Source organism: Pezoporus flaviventris, unplaced genomic scaffold, assembly GCF_033815535.1.
Source record: "Pezoporus flaviventris isolate CSIRO_AGI_PZ_B2104156 unplaced genomic scaffold, CSIRO_AGI_Pfla_v1 ptg000002l, whole genome shotgun sequence".
NCBI classification, from domain to species: Eukaryota; Metazoa; Chordata; class Aves; order Psittaciformes; family Psittacidae; genus Pezoporus; species Pezoporus flaviventris.
The window spans coordinates 2,995,083-3,018,142 of record NW_026892550.1 but is presented as its reverse complement, the minus strand read 5'-3'; the positions used below and the strand labels follow the sequence as shown (position 1 = coordinate 3,018,142).

The following is a 23,060-nucleotide window of genomic DNA, read 5'->3' as shown; positions in this document are numbered from 1 at the left end:
ACAAACCCTGCTACCACCCCTACCTGCTCGTATCTCTTGGGAAGGGCTTCCTTCATAGCAGGGACAGCTAAATGGAGACACATCCATGCCTGACTAGTCACATTTCACATGCTGAATAGCTGAGGAACCTCAGCTCAGCTTCTGTGCTGCAACACATCGCCCGTAAATCACAGCCCTTAGCTCTGCCTGCCCAAAACACAACAGATTCAGTCTGAGAAGGGCAAGGGATAGAAGCTGCATTAACCACTCCTGACTATCACAGCATGAAGAGTGTAAATGCATTAAGGGTGTGGATCAGCAGCAGAGCTGATCTGTCTGCTTCACAGCACCAGCATCTTGCTTTCCTTTCCTCGGGCCATACTCTTCACAACACAGCTCCATCCCTTCCCTTGTGCTGGCTCAGGCATTGAGACTCATTTTGGGGCTCAAAAAGCAGCATTCCCTTTCCTTCTCTTTCTGGATCAGCCTTGTGATAGATTAGAGAGAACCTGAGGAGGTCCAAAGAGCTGATGCACAGTAATACACTGGGAGCAGGAGCACTTTGGAGGAGGAAAGCTGTCAGATCAGCTCACCCTATCTCTTGGATCTGCACCCTAAGGCACACAGAAGCAAACAACCTGCTGGAGGCCACACACCAAAGCACTGAAGGAAGCCAGGAGTCCCATTTTCCCTCACATATTCAGGGTAATCGAAATGTCAAGGCTGAAGCAAAGACATGAACAGCCCTTGCTTTGTTGTAAAGATCAATCCATCCATCCAACAACAACCTCTCAATCTTAACAGCTCCTTTTCCCCTCTCCAAAGCAGTGGGCAGGGAAGACTCCTCTGGTCCATTCACAGGGTGCAATATCTCTCCGTTTAGGCTGGCAGATGTGTCACACAACAATACCACACAAGTCATAGCGTTGCTTTCTTCCACCACTGAATGGGGAGCTTCATTCATCCAAAACAATGGCTTCCTTGTACCCTGGAGGCTCTTCTCCCTTCTACCCAGCTTCCCATTGCCACTGGAGCCCCATTCCAAGGCAGAAAAGCAGAACAGCAGGAAGAAGAACCATGGTGCTGACTGCTCATTCAGGCTGAGGACAGTGTGAGATGAACAGGTTGGCACTGGGGGTCTGAGCATCTCAAAGTCAGGATCTACCCAACCAGGAGCCAGAGTTCCTTCAGGATTCACACACCGTTTCTCACTCTGGCCTAAAACCAGCTCTAGCACAAAGAATCTGCACCCCCCAGGAAGGGGCTGGGGCAAAGGCAGTGCTGCAAAACTGGCATTCCCAGGGCCCATTAAAGACCATGGTGTGACTTCTTCAGGCTTACACAGCAGCCTCAGAAGTGTTAAGTGTCATGGTAGCATCACACACATGTTGCTTTGTTGGGCATGCAATACATAGCTCTGCCTTAGCTCCACATTTATCCCAGGGTTCAGTCCAGGTCTGGATTAGCTTCCAGTCCCTGGGTTAGCAGAGCCTGATCACTGAGGAGCAAACAGGTCAGGAGAAGAACTGAGCCATGGCTAAGAAACACAGTCTGCATAATGCTTGGCAGGGAAAAGGAAGGCAATTTGGGGGGTTTCTTTGGAAAAAGGTATAGCTTCTGCATATCCTTGTGATCCTACATGTGCATGGCACACCCCAGGGGCTCCCCACTTCTATAGTACATTGCATTCAACATGTTCTATAGACCTAATGGTATTTGGGCTCCCTAAGGATGTACCATGCGTTTGTTACAGAAGGTAAGGCCAAGACGTACTAAAATGATGTGCCTGGGGTCATAGGAAAAGCATTTGAAGAGGAAAATGACTTCCTTCAACTCCCTTTCACACATTTTTCCTAATCCCAGTGCCCTTAAGTTCCTATTATCTTTTTGCAAGAGGCGCTGTATCTGACTGTACAAAAGCTGTACCCTTTTATACAAGTCTTGCCCCCAAAACACAAGGGCACGGTGGCAGCGCACATTTGCCCTAAGCCATGCTAACCCATGGCCAGACACCAGGACCACAAAATGCAGTTATCAAGTCCTCGCAGCTTTTATGCAAGCAAGGAAACAGAGATAACAGCTATTTTCTGGTACTGGCCGTAAGCCAGGAACTGAGTACAGGATGCACCTCCTCAGATGAGACCACTCATCCAATATCCTTCTCCAAAACTAATGCCACTTCCCATTCACTCTTACATAAACATGTCTCCAGAGAATTATATACTGGGTATGTTATGTGTAAGCCTTGCAGATGAACTTTGAGCCTCCGCAGACCACGTCTGCTCTCTGGTCTCACATTAGCCAGGCTTCCCAACAGTTCAGCATAACAACTGAAGAACTGGGGTGCAGAAGGGCTTTCCCTTCACCACAGAAGGTACTCACCAAAAGAAACAGATTTCCCTGGCAGGGTGCTAACTGTGTTCACCTAATGGTGAACATATTTCAATATTCCATGGAAGCATGCTCCTGTTTTGCCAGTGAAAAGGAAGGGCACAGGCTGTGATGAACAGAATTCCTAATGCTGTCACCTGAGTATTGACACATAGTCTTGATCCTGCATTTCCAACTCCTGTAGGCTGGCCATCACCACACTTACTGTCTTCATCCCAAGAGGCTCCTATGTGGCTGGTTAACGGGAGACTGGGAGGCATGATCAAAACCAATGAGAGGATCCCTTCCCATCTCTCCCCCTCCACAGTGTGGCTGCTGGTGGTGATGGATGCAGCTGAGATGCTGATGTGCGACCATCCTGACCCGCACCTTTACCTTCGAAGCTGCCATGACGGCTGCCGTGGCTGCGACGTTCAGCCCCCGCTTCCCAAAGTGGACAAGGGCATCGTAGCTCCGGTCTTTGGCCTGGACAAGGCAGTCATCGATCTCCTGTCACAGCAAACAACAAAACAAGCAAACAATAAAGCAAAGGAAGGACAAGTTCAGAGCGTTCCAAGCCTTGAACTCTTGGCAGGGCCATGGCATCTTTTATGGAGGTAGATACCATCCATTTCCTTCACCTTGGCTGGAGACAAGCTCACAGCCAATGTTTGCAAAGACCAAAGGTTTGCAGGGGAGCAGTAACTCCCACTGCAGGCTTTAGGAACTCGTTATTCTGCAAATGGAAGGTTGGGATCCAAAGTTGGGATACACTTGCACAATGTGCAATGACCACCAATGGGTCCTGGAAACAAGACAGATACATCGACCTGGGTAGAATGGACCAGGAGCCATTTGCAATCTATGGACTCTAAAGACAAATTGTATTGCCCCATAAAGAACTGCATTATGACACTGCATCATGGACAGATGAAGCTGTACTGCTCTGCAGCCAGGAGTGGTGGTCTCAGAAGTATCTGAGTCATCTCTCCCATCACTGCAGTGGCCAGCTTCAACATGCCCATGGACTTGGTAGGTCCAGAGTTTCTGGATTTCATGCTGCTCAAGATACAGTGAAATGGTTATGAAAGTTCCTGCCCTCACCTTCCCCCCCTCAAGACACAGGGGTCTGGATGAGAATGGATGACAATGACTTCCAGTACTGAGGTGCTGGATGTGCTGGGTTAGTGGGGACTGGAGGCCATGAGAAGCTGCTGGCTGTGTAGTGATTCCCTCCCTGTTCCTAGTAGATAAGAAGTGGCAACCCAAAATGCACAAGCACTGCTTGTGAAAAGCAGAAGTTCCCAGGATGCAGAGAGACAGGGGATCAATCCCCACTGTCCTCCTTGGACAGGACTGAGGTACAACTGCTCATGCACTGCCTGTGGCTAAACAGAGCTTTCATTTCCATACTTGCCAATGCAGTAGTCTGCACGTTGGTACGTGACTGGTGGCTATTCTTGGCCCATGCATTCCCATGAGCCAAATGGCTCTGCCTGACAGTGTCCCATTCACAGCCACAGGAATCTCTTAGGCAGGCAAATGATCCAAGCTCTATTGCCTCCCCCCAAGACGTTTCTCAACCCAGGACCTGAGCATGCTGCATGCCTTACTTCAGCAGGCTATATAGTGCTTGCTAAGCCTGTTTGAGAGAGGCTGGGCTATTCGTTTTAGTGCTGCACAACGTTTTAGGCAGAGCTGCTAACAAAGTCAAGGAGCCCTGGCTGCCAGCCCCTGTTTCTCTGTTACACCCAGCCACAACGCAGCACTCAGCTATATCCAGCCAGTATGTGCAAAGCAGCTCAGGAGGTATTTTTATCCCCCTCGCTCCCAACGTCTCAAGTGCACAAAGATGAGCTAATACGTGTGAGTGTGCTGAACAGATGCCAGTATTGAAATACTCAACAAAGAACAAAACCACCAACCAAAGGAGATGGTCAAATGATAGGGGAAGAGAATCGGCAACTCCCAGTCCTCCAATGAAAATGAGTGACAGGAAGACTGGAGTAAACACTTTGCAGATCTGCTCCATCCAGGCACCTGTGATTACCTTTTCTTTTGAAGACAGTGTTGGATGAACAAATTTCCTGTACAGGAGGCTGGAGCCTTTTGTGTACGGAGACAGCAGCCAAGCTACAAAAGCTATTTTGAGTTCATAGTAGAATGGAAACCTAGGAGAAAAAGAGCTATTAGTGTCCACTCCCAATTTAACCACTGCCCTTGGAGATGCTCAGCACAGGAAGGGACTGGCCGGTCTGGTTAGGGAAGCCTTTGCTTACTGAGAAGTCCAAAGGCCAGAATATATCCACTCACCTTTACAGACATCTCAACTAGCATTTGGGTAAAGCTTTACTTGGGTATCAGGGCCATTATTTACTGGTCTGAAAGAGACTCTGCTGTGTGATAAGAGGACCTTTCTATATGCAAAGAGCACAGATGCTGCCCTCATAGCATCCCCAGTCATTATGAGGGAGCAAAGAGCAAACCAGCAAATCAATGTTGCATGGATATATTTATGTACCTTTCATCTCTCTGCCTTTTTGCTTTTAAGATAACTCTTATCTGCCTGAAACTGGAATACAAGAACCTTTGCTGCCCATGCAACATGCAATATAAAGGTGCAGATCCACACTGTGGCTTTCAGGTAGCATTGTAAAGTATACAGGAGACTAACTGCCAACAGGACAACCTTTAGCTGTAACATCAAGCCAAGGACTTCTTGGGATTAGATGATCCAGACTCTCTTTTGGAGGAGAAAGCCTAGAGCTCAAGGCTGGCCAGCAAACAGCATCCTCGTGATGAACCAATGCCACCCTTCACAGGCAAGCAAGAGCAACACAGAGACCCCATGATGGGTGTGCAGCTGGACCCAGACTGTGCACAGCACCATCACAGAGCCAGCTGGGCCATACAGCACCCAGGCCTGACCCAATGGGCCTCAGTGATGCTCTGCTCCAAGCATGGATGTGCCAGGTTGGTCTAACACCTCCCTGAGGATCTCTGCAGCATACTCGATTTCACAGGCTGGATGAGCCCTCTGTCATTCCTCCTGAGACCCACATAATACATCCTCCAAAAACAAAGCTCCAGAGGAACACAGTGGAGGTAGCTTTGCATGTAAATTAGACAGAGACACAATGATGTCTTTTATACCCTGTTAAACAGATCTGACATGTTGCCAAGTACCCCCAATTCCCTTTCTCTGAAGGACTCACTAGACGCATGCACTGCTATGCAGGAACAGGCTTTAGGTGAGGACCACGCATTACAGTTGGATTCTCATCCTGAAGCCTGCTCATCTCACCAGTTAACACTAGAAAGGCCTTACTAAAACCAGCAACAAACATTTCCAAACTTGAGCGTCCAAATTTAAGGAATTAAACTCTTCCCTGTGAGGGTGCTGAGGTGCTGGCACAGGGTGCCCAGAGAAGCTGTGGCTGCCCCATCCCTGGCAGTGTTCAAGGCCAGGTTGGACAGGGCTTGGAGCAAGATGCTCTAGTGGAAGGGGTCCCTGCCCATGGCCAGGGGGGTGGAACTGGATGAGCTTTAAGGTCCCTTCCAACACAAACCATGCTGTGATTCTATGATGCGAGTCTATGAAGCTGATAACTGGGTATGTATGCGCTCTTATCCTGACAGAGGTCACCAGGAATCTTCCCCTGGTACCAGAGCTCACATCAATACGGACTGTCACTGTCCTCCATCCAACCATAAACCTAACCAGGAACTGGCCTGGTTAGGCTGGAATGGCAAAACATCCCAGGAACAACCACTCATGCAGCAACCTACAGAGTCCTGTGCTGTAGGGCTGTATCTGCCTGGTCCCTACAGTCTGTGTATGTACTGTAGGACACAGGTAGGTAAGTCTAGAGCTACGCCTGTAGCTGAAGCTACTGTTGTTTATGTGATGATGTGTGCAAGCATCCAACTCAACAATCAGCCTCTCTGACATGCAGGGGACAACCTCCTGTAATGATTTCTCACTAATGAGATCTCACTGAGCAATTCCATCTTCTTTCTTGCTTTCCCTGTGGCAGCACTGAGGCAGGTAGCACGGCTCCTCCAGACAAAAAACCTCTATGCACCTGAAGCTGTGAACCCCATGCTCAGGAAGCAGTGCAACTTTTGTGCCCCTTTTTTACCTCACTTTTAAACGTCTCCATTCTCTTTCCACCTCATTGCAAAGACCCTCTCCCTCGTGGTGCTCACCAGCATAGAAAGATGTCCGTGAATGTCTCTGCTGTCGTGAAGAGTGCGAATATGATCCAGTACATCATCCATTTGACCTGATAGGCAAAACCAGCGTCAGTTCATTCTCCCCCAAGGGCCTTGAACTATCTCTTACAGGCACAAATGCACAGAGTAACTCCCACAGAAAAAAAAGAGTGTTCTGGTTCTTCCCACCTCCCCCTTGTGTGTTTAACAGTTACTATGGACTTGAAGATCGCGAAATGCCCCACCTCAGCACATAACACATCAGATTTCCACACAAACCCTTGGGAAGCAAGAGATTGTGGCCTTTAGGACTGGCCTTATGAAAAGAAGAGCAGTCTGGCTCTGTCCTCAGAGAGAACCACAGTCCTGTCACAGGGCATTTACAACCTCACTTGGCTCATCTTGACAAAGGTGAACACTAGGGTGTTGGCCAAGCTGCAATGAAGAAAAACTGTATTTACTTGCATAACATCTACAAGCAGGGGAAACCAGCCAGGGAGAGATAAAGAGGTAATTGCCCATCCCAGGATCCAGGGCTCGGGAGCACAATCAACTCACCCGGACTTATTCAATCAGTGTGCATCACTTGGTGGTGCCTCCTCACATCCACACTCTGAGCACACTGCAGTGACAAGGGCGAGTGAATCACCTTAAATCCCTTACCTGGGGCTTGGGCGAGAGCATTTCACCTCATACTGGCAGTAAAAGTATACATTGTGCTGTCAGTGCTCAACTATGGTAACTCCAGTGGGGTGTGCACTGCTTGATGGGTGATTTATGGATGGGCTCCTTTGTGGTGATAGCAACAGACACAGAAAGAGTGCTTGGGGGCTGTGACTTGGTCAGGGAAACTGTAGGATCTTGAGTAATTCAGGGATCTAGGGATTTTTGTCACTAAATGGCATTTAAAGCCCAGCTAAATTATTCTGATGAAAATCAGTCAGAGAACTGGACCCAAGTGTTACCTAAGGCTGGGATAACTGCAGTAGAATAAGGGAAAGAAGGCAGTACAAGGGGGATGCCTACACTGGGTGCTGCTCTGGGGAAGGAAGGATGGAGGTGGCAAAAAATCTGTATCTCACCAGCTCTGAAATGGCTTTCTCCATCCCCTCCCCATGCACTGGGGACAGTACTTGTAGTCTCTCTCCACTCCCTGCAGGTACTGCAATAATTCCCTGAGGAATTGTCACCATATAGAGCTATAGAACTGCTCTCCTGGGACTTAGTTATATGCATATTTGGTGTGATAGCAGTGGAATGGCCCTGTCAAATGCCCGAGAACATTGCCTTCCCAGGGCAGCTTCTGTCAGTGTTTTCCACATAACTCAAAGCCTCAGTTGGACATTCCTGCCAGCCAGACTTCAACACAAACCAAGACCTGGTGTGGAAGGGCTCGGGTCCGCCTCAAACACCATTTATCAAAATGGCTATTCCTAATCAAAGTAAACTGCAGCCATATTATCTGGAGCAAGAGATGAAGGTTCGTACTGGGTCAGTGTAAACTGCCACTGCTTCGGGTTATTTCATCAGACACTAATAGAGGTGCTGCCACAACTGAGAAATGACTGTAAGTGCAGAGCAGGTCTCACACTTGGGTCATGACCCCATGTGTCCGGTGGGAGTTCTTCATTTGCAATTGAATTCCCAACAGGAATTGGACCCTTCAGCAAAATACTTTCCAGAAAGGGGCTATGGAAACATTAAGTATCAGTGGCAGACACCGTTTGGGGATGCCAGCACACGTCTCCATCCTTTCCAAGCAGAGGATGTGCAAACCTTGAGCAGCAAAGCTGTGCAAGGGCTGCAGGGACATTTTGCTGTAGGTATCTGATGTGTTCTGCCACACTTAATGATTCTCAGAACATCCCAACCATTAACTGAAGGAGGGTATTGAAAGAAAGGGAAAATCTCAGCAGGCACAGTGAGCCCCTGTTTGAGCTGGTGCAAGGACTTAAAGGGATACCCATCTGTGGTGTTAGCCAGAGGAGAAAACGGGCTTGTTATCCTTGGGATCTTGAGAGGATGGAAGAGTCGAGATCTGGAGGCTGAGCCAGGTTCAGTGCAACAGAACTCAGGTTGTGAGGGGCACTACAAGTCCTACAGGAGACCAACAGCATCAAGGCGGGTTTGATTCTCCCACATCGCACTTTCCCTTGGTGGCCCCATATGCCTTTAGAAACTGGGCCCAGGGAAGATCTTTCAGCCAGAGGATGAGGCAGCACAACCAGATCTGCCTGTAAATAGGTCACTCCACACAGAAGGATGTTTCCATCTGAGGATTCAGTCCTATGTGCTTCAAGTTTCCTCCTCTGATCCTTGCTCTGAATAAGCAGCTCAAGCTTCAAGGCTTTTTGAAAAGGCTTTGATTTATGCTGCTCTTCAGAAACAAAAGGAAAACAGGCAAAGCTCTGCGTGCCAAACACCTTTTAAGTTGACCATATTTAGCTCACAACCCCATAGAAACAGCATACATTTGTCAAAGAGCACATCAACTCAGCAGAGGAGCCAGAAGCACAAACCCAGGTCTCCTTATTTGAGACTTGTGCCAGTCCATCTTCAGGCCACTCTTCCCCTTGCACTGGTTTATGAGCTTTCCCAGTATACAGGCAACACCTTCACAAAGTGGTGAGGAAGAAAACAAACCCTGCAGCACAGCCCCAAACCTCATTACTCACATATTCTTTGATGTCCTTTGATTTCACGGCTTTGTAGGAATAATACGCGGGGTAAAGAGTGCCAAATATAAGCCTGGAAAAAACCAAACAACAAATGGGTTAGATTGATTTCCTGTCTCAGGGAAACCTTTAATTTCTTTTTCCTGTCTGTTAAATGTGTTTGTTGCACTGTAAGAAGTGCGAGGATTTGATTCAAGCTTGAGTGCACCAAATACAGTACAGGGATGATTTTGCACCACTAAATCCAGAGAAACTATTGCCAGAGACATGAATGAAGAGCAGGGATTCAGGCTGACTCCCCTTTTGCAATGGTTTCCATACCTGTACCTTAGTATTACATACAAAACAAAACATCCAACCCCAAAGCAAACCAAGAAAGACCACGGACCTCCTGTGATTTCCAAACAGCCTCCTGTGAAACCAGGAATACAGGAGTTCCTAACGAGAACCATCTCCCTACATTCCCTTCCACCTCTGTTCAATACCCTGAAGAACTGGCAAACACAGTAAAGCAGGATCCAAGTTCTGCTGGCACAAGAGGTGTGAATGCTGGGGCCTTATCTCTTAGCAGAGGGATTGGACTAGATGATCTCCAAAGGTCCCTTCCAACCCTAATGGTTCTGTGATTAAATCTGCTGCAGGGAAAAGCCCTGCCCTGTTTGGTAAAGTCAATTCGGGCTCAAAGGAGGAGAATCTGCCCACCAAGATGTGCCAATAGGCCCAAAAATGCCAGCTTTCCTGTTCTTTCGGTTTCCTTTCATTTCCAAGTCTGAAAGGGATGCTGCCAGCTTCAAGAGTTCATGTAAGAAAGGAACAGGGATCTGTAAGTTAAAAATAGCACTACTGAGAAGAGAACACTGGGAGGTTTTCTACACCAACTCCTCTCTGCATCACTGCCTAAATGCTTATTCACTTGGATTATTCTGGACATGAGCATAGGCTTGTCAAAACCACTCTGCCCTGCCCAGGGTTCACTCACTTTTATTCAATGCAGCAGGATGATGCTGCAAAGTCTAAATGTAATAGATTGCAGGGGAATGTTTATTGGCTCCCAACCTTCCCATGGAAGCTTCTGCTTTAAGCTCATACATCTGGATTTGCAGCTCTTGGGAATGGAAACAATCAATGTTTCAATCCCTAATGGTGGAGCCTCATGGACCCGCAGTCATCTTTTGCATCCTGCCAGTAGCAATTGCATGCTGTGGGACTCATAATTACAGCTGAGTCCATTATGTGCCTAAGACATTAAATATTAACACTCCGGGCTATGGTGTACCTCGTGCTTCCCGGAGCTGGAGAAGGGATTTGTGGAAGACTGGGGTGAGCCAGCACACATCCTGATTTCCATAGCAGTGACCTGTGCTCCATCATGCTTACTGTAGCATAGCTTAGAGAACCTGAGGCACAATGCAGACTGCAGCAAAGCACCTACTGAGTGAGGAGAGACGGTGTTTTACAGAGGCTTCACGCTGGCTTCAAAAAGCTTTGCTGGAAGCAGGCAGCTCTGAACCCATTTCACTGTGCTGTATGCAAGGATGAGATCCAAACGCTCAGATTCTGGGAAGCCAAGAGCATTTTTGTCCCTTGCTGTATCTTAACAGCGACACTGGTGAAGGCAAGGGAGAACAGAGAGACAATAGCTTGATCCTGTTCTCACCGAAGCTATTAACAAATATCCCTAACAAATATAGGAGCAGGACCTAACCCAAAGGAGGCAGAGCTCACAAAAGGAAGAAGGCTCTATAATATTCAGCAATCACACGAATAACATTTTTGGCTCTCCTTATAAGTACCGCGTTGCTGTCCTTCCTCCTTGGCTTGGCTGCTATCTCACGCTTTTATTTCCTGCAAAGAGTCACCGAGTGATTGATATTCATTTCCTCAGTTTGTTCTGGTAACAGAAAGCAACTGGATCCTGAAGGAGCAAAGAGTTTACAGGCTCCCTGGAAAAGAAGTAGTTGCAGACAATAAATGCTTGGAACAGAACCCGGTGAGGGAATGAAACTGCACAGTGATTTTGCGTTTGCGGAGCAAGGGGCAGTAAATAAGGTGATGTGCTCTCCCTAAATTGGAGATTGAGGGTTTCACTCATCTGCCTTGCAGTGTGTTGTGTGCATATATGGACATTTATTACTGCTGTGCTTTACCACACTGAACACAGTTCAAGGAATGCTGGATTCCAGTCTTGTCACTGCTGAGGCTTATTATGTGGCCTGAAGTCCCTTAACCTCTGGGTACTCCCTACAAATGAAAGACACAAGATGTTTAGGCACTTCTGTAAAGCATTTTCAGGGGCTGGAGGCAAATACCTGCACATAGGTCTGTTCCAAAAGGCCTCCTGAAGTTACTGTCTTGCATACAATTGATTTAATTCAAATATCCATCTCAATCCTGTATCTCTTCCTACAGTTCCTGTCCCCTGTGAAAACAATGCTTCTCTCTTCCCCCTCATCCAAGTGTCCTATGTAATCAGTTCCCATTGATTCCTGCCTTCCTTCATCCCCATTGCCAATCATTCCCTCTGCACGCAATACACAAACCCAAGGCTGATTCTCTGCCCAAGCCACTAAGCCATTCCTTGTCTAAGTCTCCTTCCCAGCCTCTTTCGTGTAGACTCTGCCCCACCACAGAATCACAGAATGGTTTGGGTTGGAAAGGACCCTAAAATCATCCAGTTCCAGCCCCATGGAGATCTGCATCCGTTATAATGGCCTCGCAAAAGGACAAAACAGCAGCTGGAGAGAAATCACTGAGGAGTCAACTAATTGTGCAAGAGGAGGCAAACATCTAAGTAAAAGGTTAGTCTGCCTAAAGAACAGGATAAGGATTAGTGCTGACAATCTTCTAATCCTATTAGGCACAGCAGTAATCCCCAATCTGGACCACAGTGTGTGCTTCTGGTCACTGCTTGTCAAAAGGGACACAGCAGAGGCAGAAGGGGAAGGGAGAAGGGCACCAGGGAAGGTCTGTAAGAGTGACTGGAAGTGCTGCAGTTGCTTCTTTGCAGCAAGGAAATAACTGAGGTGATCTGCTCCTGATGCAGTGTAAGGGGATGTTCAACTGAATCGGGAGAACCAAGTCATAAAGGAGGGGAGAAATCCTTTCTACCACCAGGAGTTAATCTGTGGGACTGACCAACGCTATTCATCTATGTAAGTTCATTACATAGGATTTGGAGGTTGGGTTTGGTTTTCACTATTCAAGTTCATCACTGAATGAGACAGGAAAGGACAAAGCTTCCCATATTGTGGGGTTTCCTGCTTATCAGGGGAACTATTAAAGCAACCAAACTCTTGGCTCTTCTTCAGGGATCCCTGTTGTATTCCAAGGGAGCAGCTGCACCATCACCAAACCCCCTCCTGTCTCTACTTAACCGGTACAGCTGCAGCCAGCCTTGACTATTGCATCCCTCTATTCCTTCTCCAGATCTGCTGGTGCATGATCTGACCATCACAGAGCACAGGCTAACCCAGATCAGAGTGGTTTGGGTTGGAAAGGACCTTAAAGCTCATCCAGTTCCAACCCCTGCCACGGGCAGGGACACCTTCCACTAGAGCAGCTTGCTCCAAGCCCCTGTGTCCAACCTGCCCTTGAACACTGCCAGGGATGGGGCAGCCACAGCTTCTCTGGGCACCCTGTGCCAGCGCCTCAGCACCCTCACAGGGAAGAGCTTCTGCCTAAGAGCTCATCTCAGTCTCCCCTCTGGCAGGTTAAAGCCATTCCCCTTGGCCTTTCCCTACAGGCCCTTGTCCAAAGCCCCTCTCCAGGTTTCCTGTAGCCCCTTTGGGCACTGGAGATGTTCTAAGGTCTCCCCCTTAAGGAGCCTTCTCTTCTCCAGGCTGAACAAACCCAACATGACACTATTCCTATCAGTATCTAGTTTCTAGCCTGAGGATCAGCATCAGAGCTGCCACCAGGACCTGGGAGGGCCCCATTTGACATCTTGAGTCCTGATGATTCGGTGATGCTCTTTTCCTCATGAGAGCCCTGGTCCTACACTCACTTCCCTGTAAAACTCACTCCCACATTCCATACAGCAGCCACGGAAACAAATGAAGGACTCTCAGCGGTTCTCAGGACTCAGGTTACCTCCAGAAGTGCACATCCATTCTCTTGAGTATTTTTAACCACACAGGTGCTTTCTGGCTGGTAATCCACTGTTCCAAACGTGCCGACCACATCCCAAACCGTCCAAGTTCTGCTCATGTAGTTACCAAGCCACCAGCAGTGTTTGGGCTGCCCAAATATCACAGTACCACGACACGAACAGAACAGCCCTTGTTTTGCCCATCAATAAACTAATATTTCCGTATCATTGGCACACAGCAGCCAAGATGGCAAATTCCTGCTCACAGGGATGGACACATTTAGGAATCACTGAAATATTGCCTATTTCCTCAACATGTTCACTGGCTATCGCGTGCTTGTTGCGCACGGAGCAGCAGCTGAGCTGTCACCATGCCAGCATTCCTCACTGAAACCACCAAGGAGGGTGCCAATAGGTTTGCATTCCTTATCAGCAATCCTAATTAATGCTCACACAGTGCCACAGATTAAATATAAACAGCACTTATCTGCACCAAAGGCTCCCAGTTTAAAGCCAGCAGCTGGGATGGGGAAAGAAGCAGTGCACGTGGTCAGGGATAGGGTTAACGTGAGCCCTTTGACACGTCAAATGCCTGATATCCAAGAAGGGAATGGGGTGGAGGAAGCACCAGCTGCAGTGGGGGCTCCAGGTTGCTATTCCCTGGGGATGGCTCCTGAGGATTCTTTGTGGTCATTTTGCATCAGAGTAGGTCCTGCTATTTAGGATTTGCCTGTTCACCCTCAGGATGACGGCTGACACCATCCCCACGCTGGGGCCCAGGAGATGTGGGTACCCACCATGCCAGCCTGATGCACTGAGGGTACCAACAGCACATGGTGCCTCAGTGGCAAAAACACCCCCCAAGGAAGGTGCTGGGTCCTGACACCCTCAGGACAGACCAGGCTACAGAAGCAAACTGAACACTTGGTCTGGGTTAACGTGACCTAATGGCTGGCAAATCCTGATCACTGCTCTTGGGGTAACTGTGGGCTAAAGGGATGCCTGACTCTCCTTCCAGCAGAAACACCAAGAGCAAGGGCTGTCCTTACTGCTGCTAACTGAAGCAGTCCGGATCTTCCCAAAGCAGCACACGCTCCTCTCCCACTGGGCCCAGGGCACTCCTCACAGGGGCTGGAAGATGGCCAGGCAGAGAGGCGAAGAGACATGGAGAGGGAGTCAGGTGGAGGAAGTGGCCTTGGCCAGCCTGGAGCTATCACACAACCATTACTCCCCTTGAGATTCTACATCCAGACTTGTGTACTGAAGGTAAACGTGAGTTCCTTTTCCCCACTTCTTGTTGGAGGCACAAGACAAGAAACGCTAAAATAGCAACACTACTGATGGCGAGCCCTTGTAAAACATTAAGGTAATGCACGTGATGACTACTAAAACCTCACATTCCTACTAAAGCTACCAGCAGTGAAGGGTCCCACAGTGTTGGTATTTACACTGACACCCTTGAGCACCTTATTTAAAGCCCTAGCAAGGTGAAGCAGGTACTTCACCCTTCACAGGGATATTGTTCACGGCTGTCTTCAAAGTCAGGCAGAATTGCACCAGTTTGCACTCAGGCTAATGCCTCAAAGTCTTTTTTACAGTCCCTCCTAACAGGCCTGTGTAGCTGTTACAAAAATACCCCACAGCCCTGCAGCTATTTTAGGAAGCAGATTTATTGCAGGTAGATGGCTTTACTAAGCCAGTCTGCTCTACTGCATGCTGCCTGGCCCAGTGGAGGTGGGCTGATGATGAGTTTGGTTGCCCTTGAGGCTATGTGTCTACATGGAGAGCATGCATTGCTGGTGTGGGGCCCCAAGCCATGGGTGAGGAGCTCTATGTTGATAGGAACACCATGAGGCTCTGAGCAGCTGCTTGCAAGAGATAATGTTTCGTGGGCCCCATCAGAGGCATTTGCCCTGTTGCTGCTCCTCCCCTCTCCATGCTTTGGCTCAGCAGGACCTGCAGGAGAAAGCGGTCCTGGGCACTGAGCCTTCTCCCACTGCTTCATTAGACCCTTTCAGGGGAGCAGAAATAATTCATCACAGTGTGATGCTGAGGGCAATCGAATCTGTGCCTTTTAGAGGAGAAAACATTCCCAGCTATGTGACCGGGTCACATCTTCACCCAGCTTCACAGCTCCAAAAAGGCTTAGCATCTGTGCGTGTCCCTGATGTTTTCCCTCTCCTGCTTTGAGAGCTCTGGCCTTTTCCAAGCCAAATAAATGGCAATTTGAAAACAAAATGGTATGGTTTAGATGGGAAGGGCTGCTTTTCCTGATTCTGGAGAGGGGGATGTTTATGTGGAAAAAGGCTTTTTTAGCAGCGCTGACATTATATTCCAGAGATGACAGATGGGCAAAGATCTGTATTGTGAGTTAGCCTACAGATTTATGGCAGGCTCGTGGTACAAAAAGGAACAGAAAGAAACATATAACCCAACCAAACTCATTTCTAGGTTAAAAAAAGGTATCAAGTATGGATTGCATAGCAACAAAGCAGCTCTGCTTTATTTTCACACAAAACCACAGACATTATGCTGCAAATATGGTTTTGGAGTTATTTTCACTGGTGCTCTCTGAATGAACATTTAGGAAGCTTAAACACCTCCAGAAATGCCAACTTCAAGCATAATCCTACATTCCGCGTATCCAAGAGCTCAGTTCAGACTTTCACCACCAAACCAGAAGTGCCACCATGGTCTGAGGGGCTGGTGAGAAAGACAAAAGCTCTTATTTGTCTATTCCTCACTGCGCAAGAGATTTAGACTTCTAGTGTTGTGCTCATGGGACAGAGAACAGAAATAACAAATCAAATCAAATTATAACTCATCCAAATTAACTGCAACATGAGCTCCTTGGGGTAATGTTACTTCCCAGGGACAGAATATTACCAGAAGTGCTTAACTAAGTACATTGGGTATTTTAGCTCACTGATGTAATTTAAAAATCAATTTGGTCCTTTTTGGACCAGCTATTCAGCTAAAACCATGTAAAATGTTGCCTTCCCCTTGGGCTACCAATGGTTCAACCCACAGAAATGGATCAAGCAGTCCCAAAGCTGCTCTGAGTAGCACCAGGTCTCAGAGATCACCAAAACTCTCGGTAGAGGATGAAAACCTTGGTTAGATCTCTACAGTAGGCAAGGAGAGCAGCTTGGTACAGGAAGAGCTATCAGGCATGAGAAATCTTACTACTGTCCAGACTCTGCTAGTAGATGAACAATAACCAGCATAACTCCTTCCATCAGTAAGTGACCTCAACTCCTTACACCGCTGGGGCTTGGAGCAAGCTGCTCCAGTGGAAGGTGTCCCTGCCCATGGCAAGGGGTTGGAACTGGATGAGCTTTAAGGTCCCTTCCAACCCAAACCATTCTTGGATTCCATATGACTGTGGAACATTAACAGGGAAAACTAGAAGACCAAACACCTGGAAAGAGCAGCCACACTGAAACCACGTGGGACCCAGCTCAATCATAAGCTCTGTGTTTCAGAGCTGGTATCTAACTCTTAGTTAAGTAAAAAAAACCAAACAACAAACCCCACACCCACCTTGGAAACATCTCAAGGACACATTTCAAAGCGCAATACAAATGTTAATGACTTGAGTATCAAAGCTGATTGCACTTGCATTGATTTCTACTTCATTAGTGTCTTAAGTCTATTTTCAATGATAATGCTGCTCAGACCCAGGTGAAATGCTACAGGAAGCTCACTCAGACATGAAGAGCACCCAGTTTGAAAGCAAGAGCACAGGAAACCTAAGGCAAGATGATTCTACAGGTGATTTCGGAGTATTCAGCCCATCTCACTGCTTCCGTTAATCAGGGTATCAGAATGTCACATGCTATATATATCAGCTGTGACATTGCAGGGAGTTCATGGGCTGTGCAAACCACCTTCTCTTTATGGCCCACGGACACAGGCTGCTATTTCTTCATTTCAGGGAGGGTCTGGCACCTGCTTTTTTACTGTGGTCTGCATAATTTCTGCCTAAGAAGTAAAGATACAGTCATACAGCTTGAAAAAGACTTCTATTTTTTTTTCTCTTATGCATTAAACAAGGATTTCTAGTGTGACTTTAATCGAGTTCTTTCCCCCAGGGTCATTTCTCATTTCATGCATCCTTTTTAATCCTTCCATTTTATATGTAAGGGTACCTTAATGAAACGCATGGTACAGTTGAGATAAACAGGAGGGGGAGATCTCCAGCTGGAGCTGAACTGATACAGAGCAGCCTCCAGCCTACCCTAGACATAATGGAAACCAGAAAGAGACAAGGCTGTGCTGAAGCCACAGATCACTAATGAATAATCAACCAGAGCTTCTGGCTACTCCTCTGAATGCATCTTCAACCACCAGCAAAATTATTAGCCTCTAATTAAAATTAATAAGAAGAAACCAGAACATTTAGTGGTTAATGTCAAATCACAGGGTTGGGATAAGGGATAAAAACCAGCAGGCAGGGGAGCCTAAAGGATAGCCTGGTCTGACACCTCTTGGGGCTGTCCCATGACATCTTCCTCCTTCACATACCAGTCCACAGGATGTAAAATGCCTACTGAATCCCCTGAATATAGGGGACAGCCCATATTGGTTTGTATGTTGTTAGGACAGCCCAACATTTTGGCTTCTGTGCTATCAAGGAGCTTCATCAATAGTGCTTAGTGGAGAGTAAGAGAACTTCAGACATAAACTGCCAGCCCATTTTCTCCCTTATCAACAAACAGCAGTTTAGACATTAAGAAAGCCCAAACTATTGTCAACACCTTTCTTCCCCACACTGCCCCATCTGAGAAGAGAAAGAACAAAACCCATGTGACAGCATTTCGAATGCTACTGTTCAAGTGAAAAAATGGCAAAGGTAAGAAGCAGAAATGTGTCCTTTAGATTAGAATCATAGAGCAATTTAGTTAAGAAGAGACCTCTACAATCTTTAATCCAAACCAGCTTGGAGTTTACACTGGTCCTGCACACTCAGGTTTGCAGTATATCCATCTCTGGAGCCTTGTTCCATGTTTGCTCACCCTGGCTTTGAAGAATTCTTTCCTTATATCTAAAGAATATTCCCTTTTCTACAACCTGTTTCCATTGCTCTCACCCTTCCATGGGCACCTCCACAAAAAGCCAGGCTCTACTTCTCTGTAACAACCCATCCTGTTTCTGAAAGCAGTAAGATTTGCCCTTCACCATCTCTTGTTCAGGCTGAACAAACTCATCCCACTCACCTCTCCTGATGCCCTATGTGCTCCAGTCCCTTTCCACTGGACTCACTGTGCTTTTCTGGTGCCCTCTTTCTATTAGAGAGACCCAAATGGGACACAAAACCCCAGCTAGAAACTCCCTTATGCTTGCCAAACAGAGGGGAACAAACACTTTCCTCAACCTTCTGGCCACCCCTGTTCTAAATCAATCCTGTACTGAGGGTCCAGAGCATCCAGGCTCCCACTCCTTGAACAAGGAGGAGACTTTTCCCTGCTGCTCGGAGAACCTTCTTGCTCAGCCACATCACCCTTTCCTTTGCAAGCGGTGCTGTCCCCAAGGAGCTAATCCGAGGTCCTGGTGTGACAATAACAGATGTTGCTCTACAGCAGCCCTCTGAAGATGCTCTTTTAGCCCCCCGAAATGAGCTGTTGTGGTAGAACAAACCTTTGTGAAACAGAACTTGACCGCCAAGGGAAGTGTGTGAAGAATAGCACCGCATCATCTTAACTCTCTAGCAGCTTTAAAAGAAGGGGCTAGGAAGAGGAGATGCTTGCAAGCAGCTCTTGCTTTTATTCTCTTAGTCACTTTTGGTGAGCTGGTAGAACAGCTCCATTTCCCTTATCTCTACAGCCACACACCCACAGTGTAAGGCTTCGTGTCATTAACTGAGCAGCCTTGCTGTGAAACACAATGGCTTTATGGTAATGCATGATCTATCATTACACAAAGCCACCAGTCGTTATCAGCTGATTTACCTCTGTGCCAAACACCAGAGCCCATGGGCTGGAGCTGAGCTAAGACGACACTGCCTTGGTGCTGCTGGAGCTGGGAACCTCCCGGAGAAAGGAAATGACCCTGCACATGCCCAATAGTCCTGCTGTGATCATTTCTATAAGGATCAGAGGCTGTGAAGCCTTAATTGAGCTACAGCTTATTGAAAGGGCTTCCTTAAATGACAATCTCCACCCCAGCACCTAAATTCACCCTTCAGAAGATGGAGAATTGACTTTTCAGGCTAAATAAGGAGTAAATGAAACTGATTGTAAAAAGAGTTATCTTCAGCACTTTCCAAGGGTTCACCTGTGTAACGGCACAAAAACCCACTGCAGGATTCAGGAAGCTTTCATTTCTCTGACCTGATAATAATTCTAAGAGGCTTTCCAGGCCTACAACTGAGTGCATAGCAGGACCCGAGGCACAAATACCAGCGCCTGTCTCTTACCATCCTCCATTAATTCTCCCCAAGCCTTTGGGTAATAGCTGAGTTTTCCTATCCCCGTTGTAGAGATTGGTTTCTTGTGAGCCCAGCTGAGCATTGCCCTGGTTGGACATAATCATGCAGCACTGATGTGCAAAAGCTGTATCTGCTGTGCCTTTAACTTGTGGGGTTGGGCAGGAGAGCGTCCCTCTTTCTGGCCTGGGGCATACCAGCAGCAGTGTGGGTGTAGTAAGATACTCCCAGGAGGAGATGCAGCCGCAGAGCCTCTAAAATCCATGCCATTCCCTTAGGAACTTGCACATTGCCCAGAACCACAGCCCAAATTAAAAGCTTCTGACTTGCAATTCACTCTGCAGGTGGACGTGACAGATATAACCCGTGCAGTTTGCACACGGGATACTAAACTCTCTTTGGCTTTACTCCATTAAGAGCATGGATGTACAAACGTACATCAAGATAGAAAAGGTGGAGTTCAGTCATTTCCTCAGCACTCTGGGATGTTTCTTAAAATGCAAGGCTTCTCTCCTGAACTCTGGAATCTCTTTACAGCTATTCAACCTTCCTACATCACGACTCATCCCACAGGGGAACATAACTTCTGCTACCAAAAGACAATTACTTCCCTGCTCCTCCCAAATCATTTTATCCCATTAAGTATCTCCAGGTTTTATAGCTCTTAACCAACATTGATTTCTTTTTTAATAGCTCCTCCCTGAACCTTAACAGGTGAAATGCTTTCCTGTTACACCAAGGACTGCAGATTTCAGTCCCGTTAGTGTTTTAGTAAGCAAACCTTGGGTTTGTAACTGTAGATAAGGCAGAGGAAGGGATGTCTTTTACCTTCCACCAATTCTCATACCCATCTGCATTACAGGTTTTAACAACCAGCTATTACCTACGGTGAAGGAGAGACTTACTAGCAAGGGCAGATACTTAGTGAAGCATCTCACTGTACAGCACTTCCTACTGAGAGCTTCACAACATGAACTGGAAATCATTCACTTTGGATAGAGATATTCCTAGGGTAAAACCCTTTACTGAGGCAAAAGGCAGCTTTCAGACATGATGAATATCTACAGGTTCCATTGGCCATGCTGGAAATTAACTGGTTTTCACCACTGGAAAGCAGCAGTTTGGTGCCAGCTCAATGTGAGATCTGAAAACAGAAGTCACAGTCCCAGGTTATGTTCTGTGCCAGCCTTTATCACCTCCACCCTTGCACTTAGATGATCTCACCCAGTGAGCACAGCATCACAAGACTGCCAGTTCTCACATTTGTTCATTTCATCTCATCAGGTGATGGCCTGAAAGCGAGCGGGGGAACATTTCTGTTCAGAATAGATCCTCAGGATAAATGGGTTCTCAGGGCGGAGCAGACAAACAATCTGCAGGTTCAGAGTACAAAATCGGATGCACACACACACACACACACACACATATATATATATATATATATATATATGCATGCTATAAAGGTTGGGATTTAAAGCCCAGCCTCTCAATTCGGTGAAGGGGCTTGATTCAGGGGTGATTTTAATGCCTATGCAGATCCTCAATCTCTATTCTGACAGAAAATGTCATGTTCCCATCTGCATTCCATTTTGATCTATCCCAGACTTCTCTTATCCTTTTGGATGGCAGGCTTTGGCTGAGAGCATTACAGAGTAAAAGGGATAAGGCACGCCATTCTCTTCTGCATTCCCCCAAGCACCAGCGTGTTCAGATCAAAGCCTGTGACACAGGCAGAGCTCCATTCTTACACCATGAGGAATACCTCTTTGTTTCAGGCAGGGATAAAAAGCCCAAGCGCTGCACAATGCAGAACAGTAAAGGCTTTTCCTCTTCTCTTTCTCTTGGCTTAGGGACTTCACCTCTTTTCCCTTCTCATCTTGTCTTACACACACACACCTTGCAGCTGGTAGCTACTCAATATATAGAATGAAAGAGAAACTGAGGCTTAGGAGCCAGATGGAGGCTTCACAGATACCTCTGGAGAGGAAAGCAAAGGGAAAGAGAGTCCCTGCTTCCAAGTTACAGCGATTTCTAAGCAAGCAGCTCCTTGAGAAGGCAGCTTGTGCTTTTTGTGGGAACACCCACACCGCCTGCTATCTTATGTATGCGCTTCCATCCCTTCTTATTCATTGTGATACTGCTGGTGGAAATGCCACAGGCCGGCGTTTGTGCTCCTTCCCAGGCAAGAGGACTCACACAGAAGGATGAGAGTGTTACAAACGCCACTCTCCGGAAACAAAGCCTTGCTGCTTTGACCTGAAATGGTTAATTGTCTCACATACAGCATGGAGCCGGATAGAAAAGGTGCCTTGAGAACCGGGTCTTCACAGACCGCGCTCCCTGATGCACTCACTGCCCAGAGTGAGGTTTCTTGGTTTCGAGAACATACCTAAACCACAACAGTGTTTGAACAGGGATCTGATTTGTTACAGCCAAGGATCTGCAGACCTCAGCAGAATGGGAATTGGAAAAGAATGCTGAGCCATGCCAGTGGCCTGAGCACACATCTGAGCGCAAACACCTCAGAACACACTATAGCAAAGAGAGGAAAAATACCTCATCTATAAGTAAATCCTGGGTGTGGAGAGGGATTTTACAGAGTGGATTTACATGACATTAACTATGAATCGAGACACTAAGCAGACAGTTTAGGTTTAAGCACCGTGCAAAATCTGGCATAGCATCTATGTACTTAAAATGCATGTCCTGCCTCACGGATGGCAGGCAGGATCTTTCACTCTGGCTGCATGCAGCCTCTCACCCAGACCTGCTCACCCTGCACTGGATACAAATATCCATAGGGTCTGCATCACCAATCACATATGCCACATCCCCCTGCGTGCTGGAAATGGCTGTCAGCGAGCCCTTGGCATTCCCAAGTCTGGAAAGCCAGGAAAGCAGCACTGGTTTAGACAGCCAGGATCAGGGATGCTGGCTAATAGCTAATGGCAGCAGGCTGTGGTTAGCTACCACGCTGCTCCGTAACACACCTTCACATCAGGTTACAGGGATGAAGCACGAGAGATGGCAGAGTTTGTTCCTGTCTGACATGATTAAAGGAGCTTTTAAAATGTATGGGCTTGAGTGGTCTGCAATAAGGCATTAGGATTCTTTGGGCTGAATCTAAAGAGAAGGCAGTCGTGCCCTTCATCCTCACCCTTCAGTGGGTATTAACCCTTATTAGAGAAAAGCTCAATAGGGAACCTCAACAGAGAGCTCCAGATCTGGGGTCAGAAACAGGCAGAGAGTTGGATTTGTTCAGCTGAAGAGAAGGGTCCTTAAGAGGAGACCTTAGAGCAGCTCCAGT

At 47.3% G+C, this 23,060-nt stretch overlaps 1 protein-coding gene across 5 annotated transcripts in view; it reads right to left on the bottom strand.

The window, feature by feature from the left end:
• The window catches only part of REEP1 (receptor accessory protein 1), a 67,541-nt gene that overhangs the window by 31,428 nt on the left and 13,053 nt on the right, over positions 1–23,060 (bottom strand). For all 5 annotated transcript variants that reach the window (XM_061466965.1, XM_061466948.1, XM_061466955.1 and 2 more), the window contains exons 2-5: positions 9,240–9,312; positions 6,559–6,635; positions 4,400–4,520; positions 2,746–2,859 (exon numbers count right to left, since the gene is read on the bottom strand). In XM_061466965.1, coding sequence (XP_061322949.1) covers positions 2,746–2,859; positions 4,400–4,520; positions 6,559–6,635; positions 9,240–9,312 — 385 coding nt within the window. The remainder of the gene's footprint in view (positions 1–2,745; positions 2,860–4,399; positions 4,521–6,558; positions 6,636–9,239; positions 9,313–23,060) is intronic.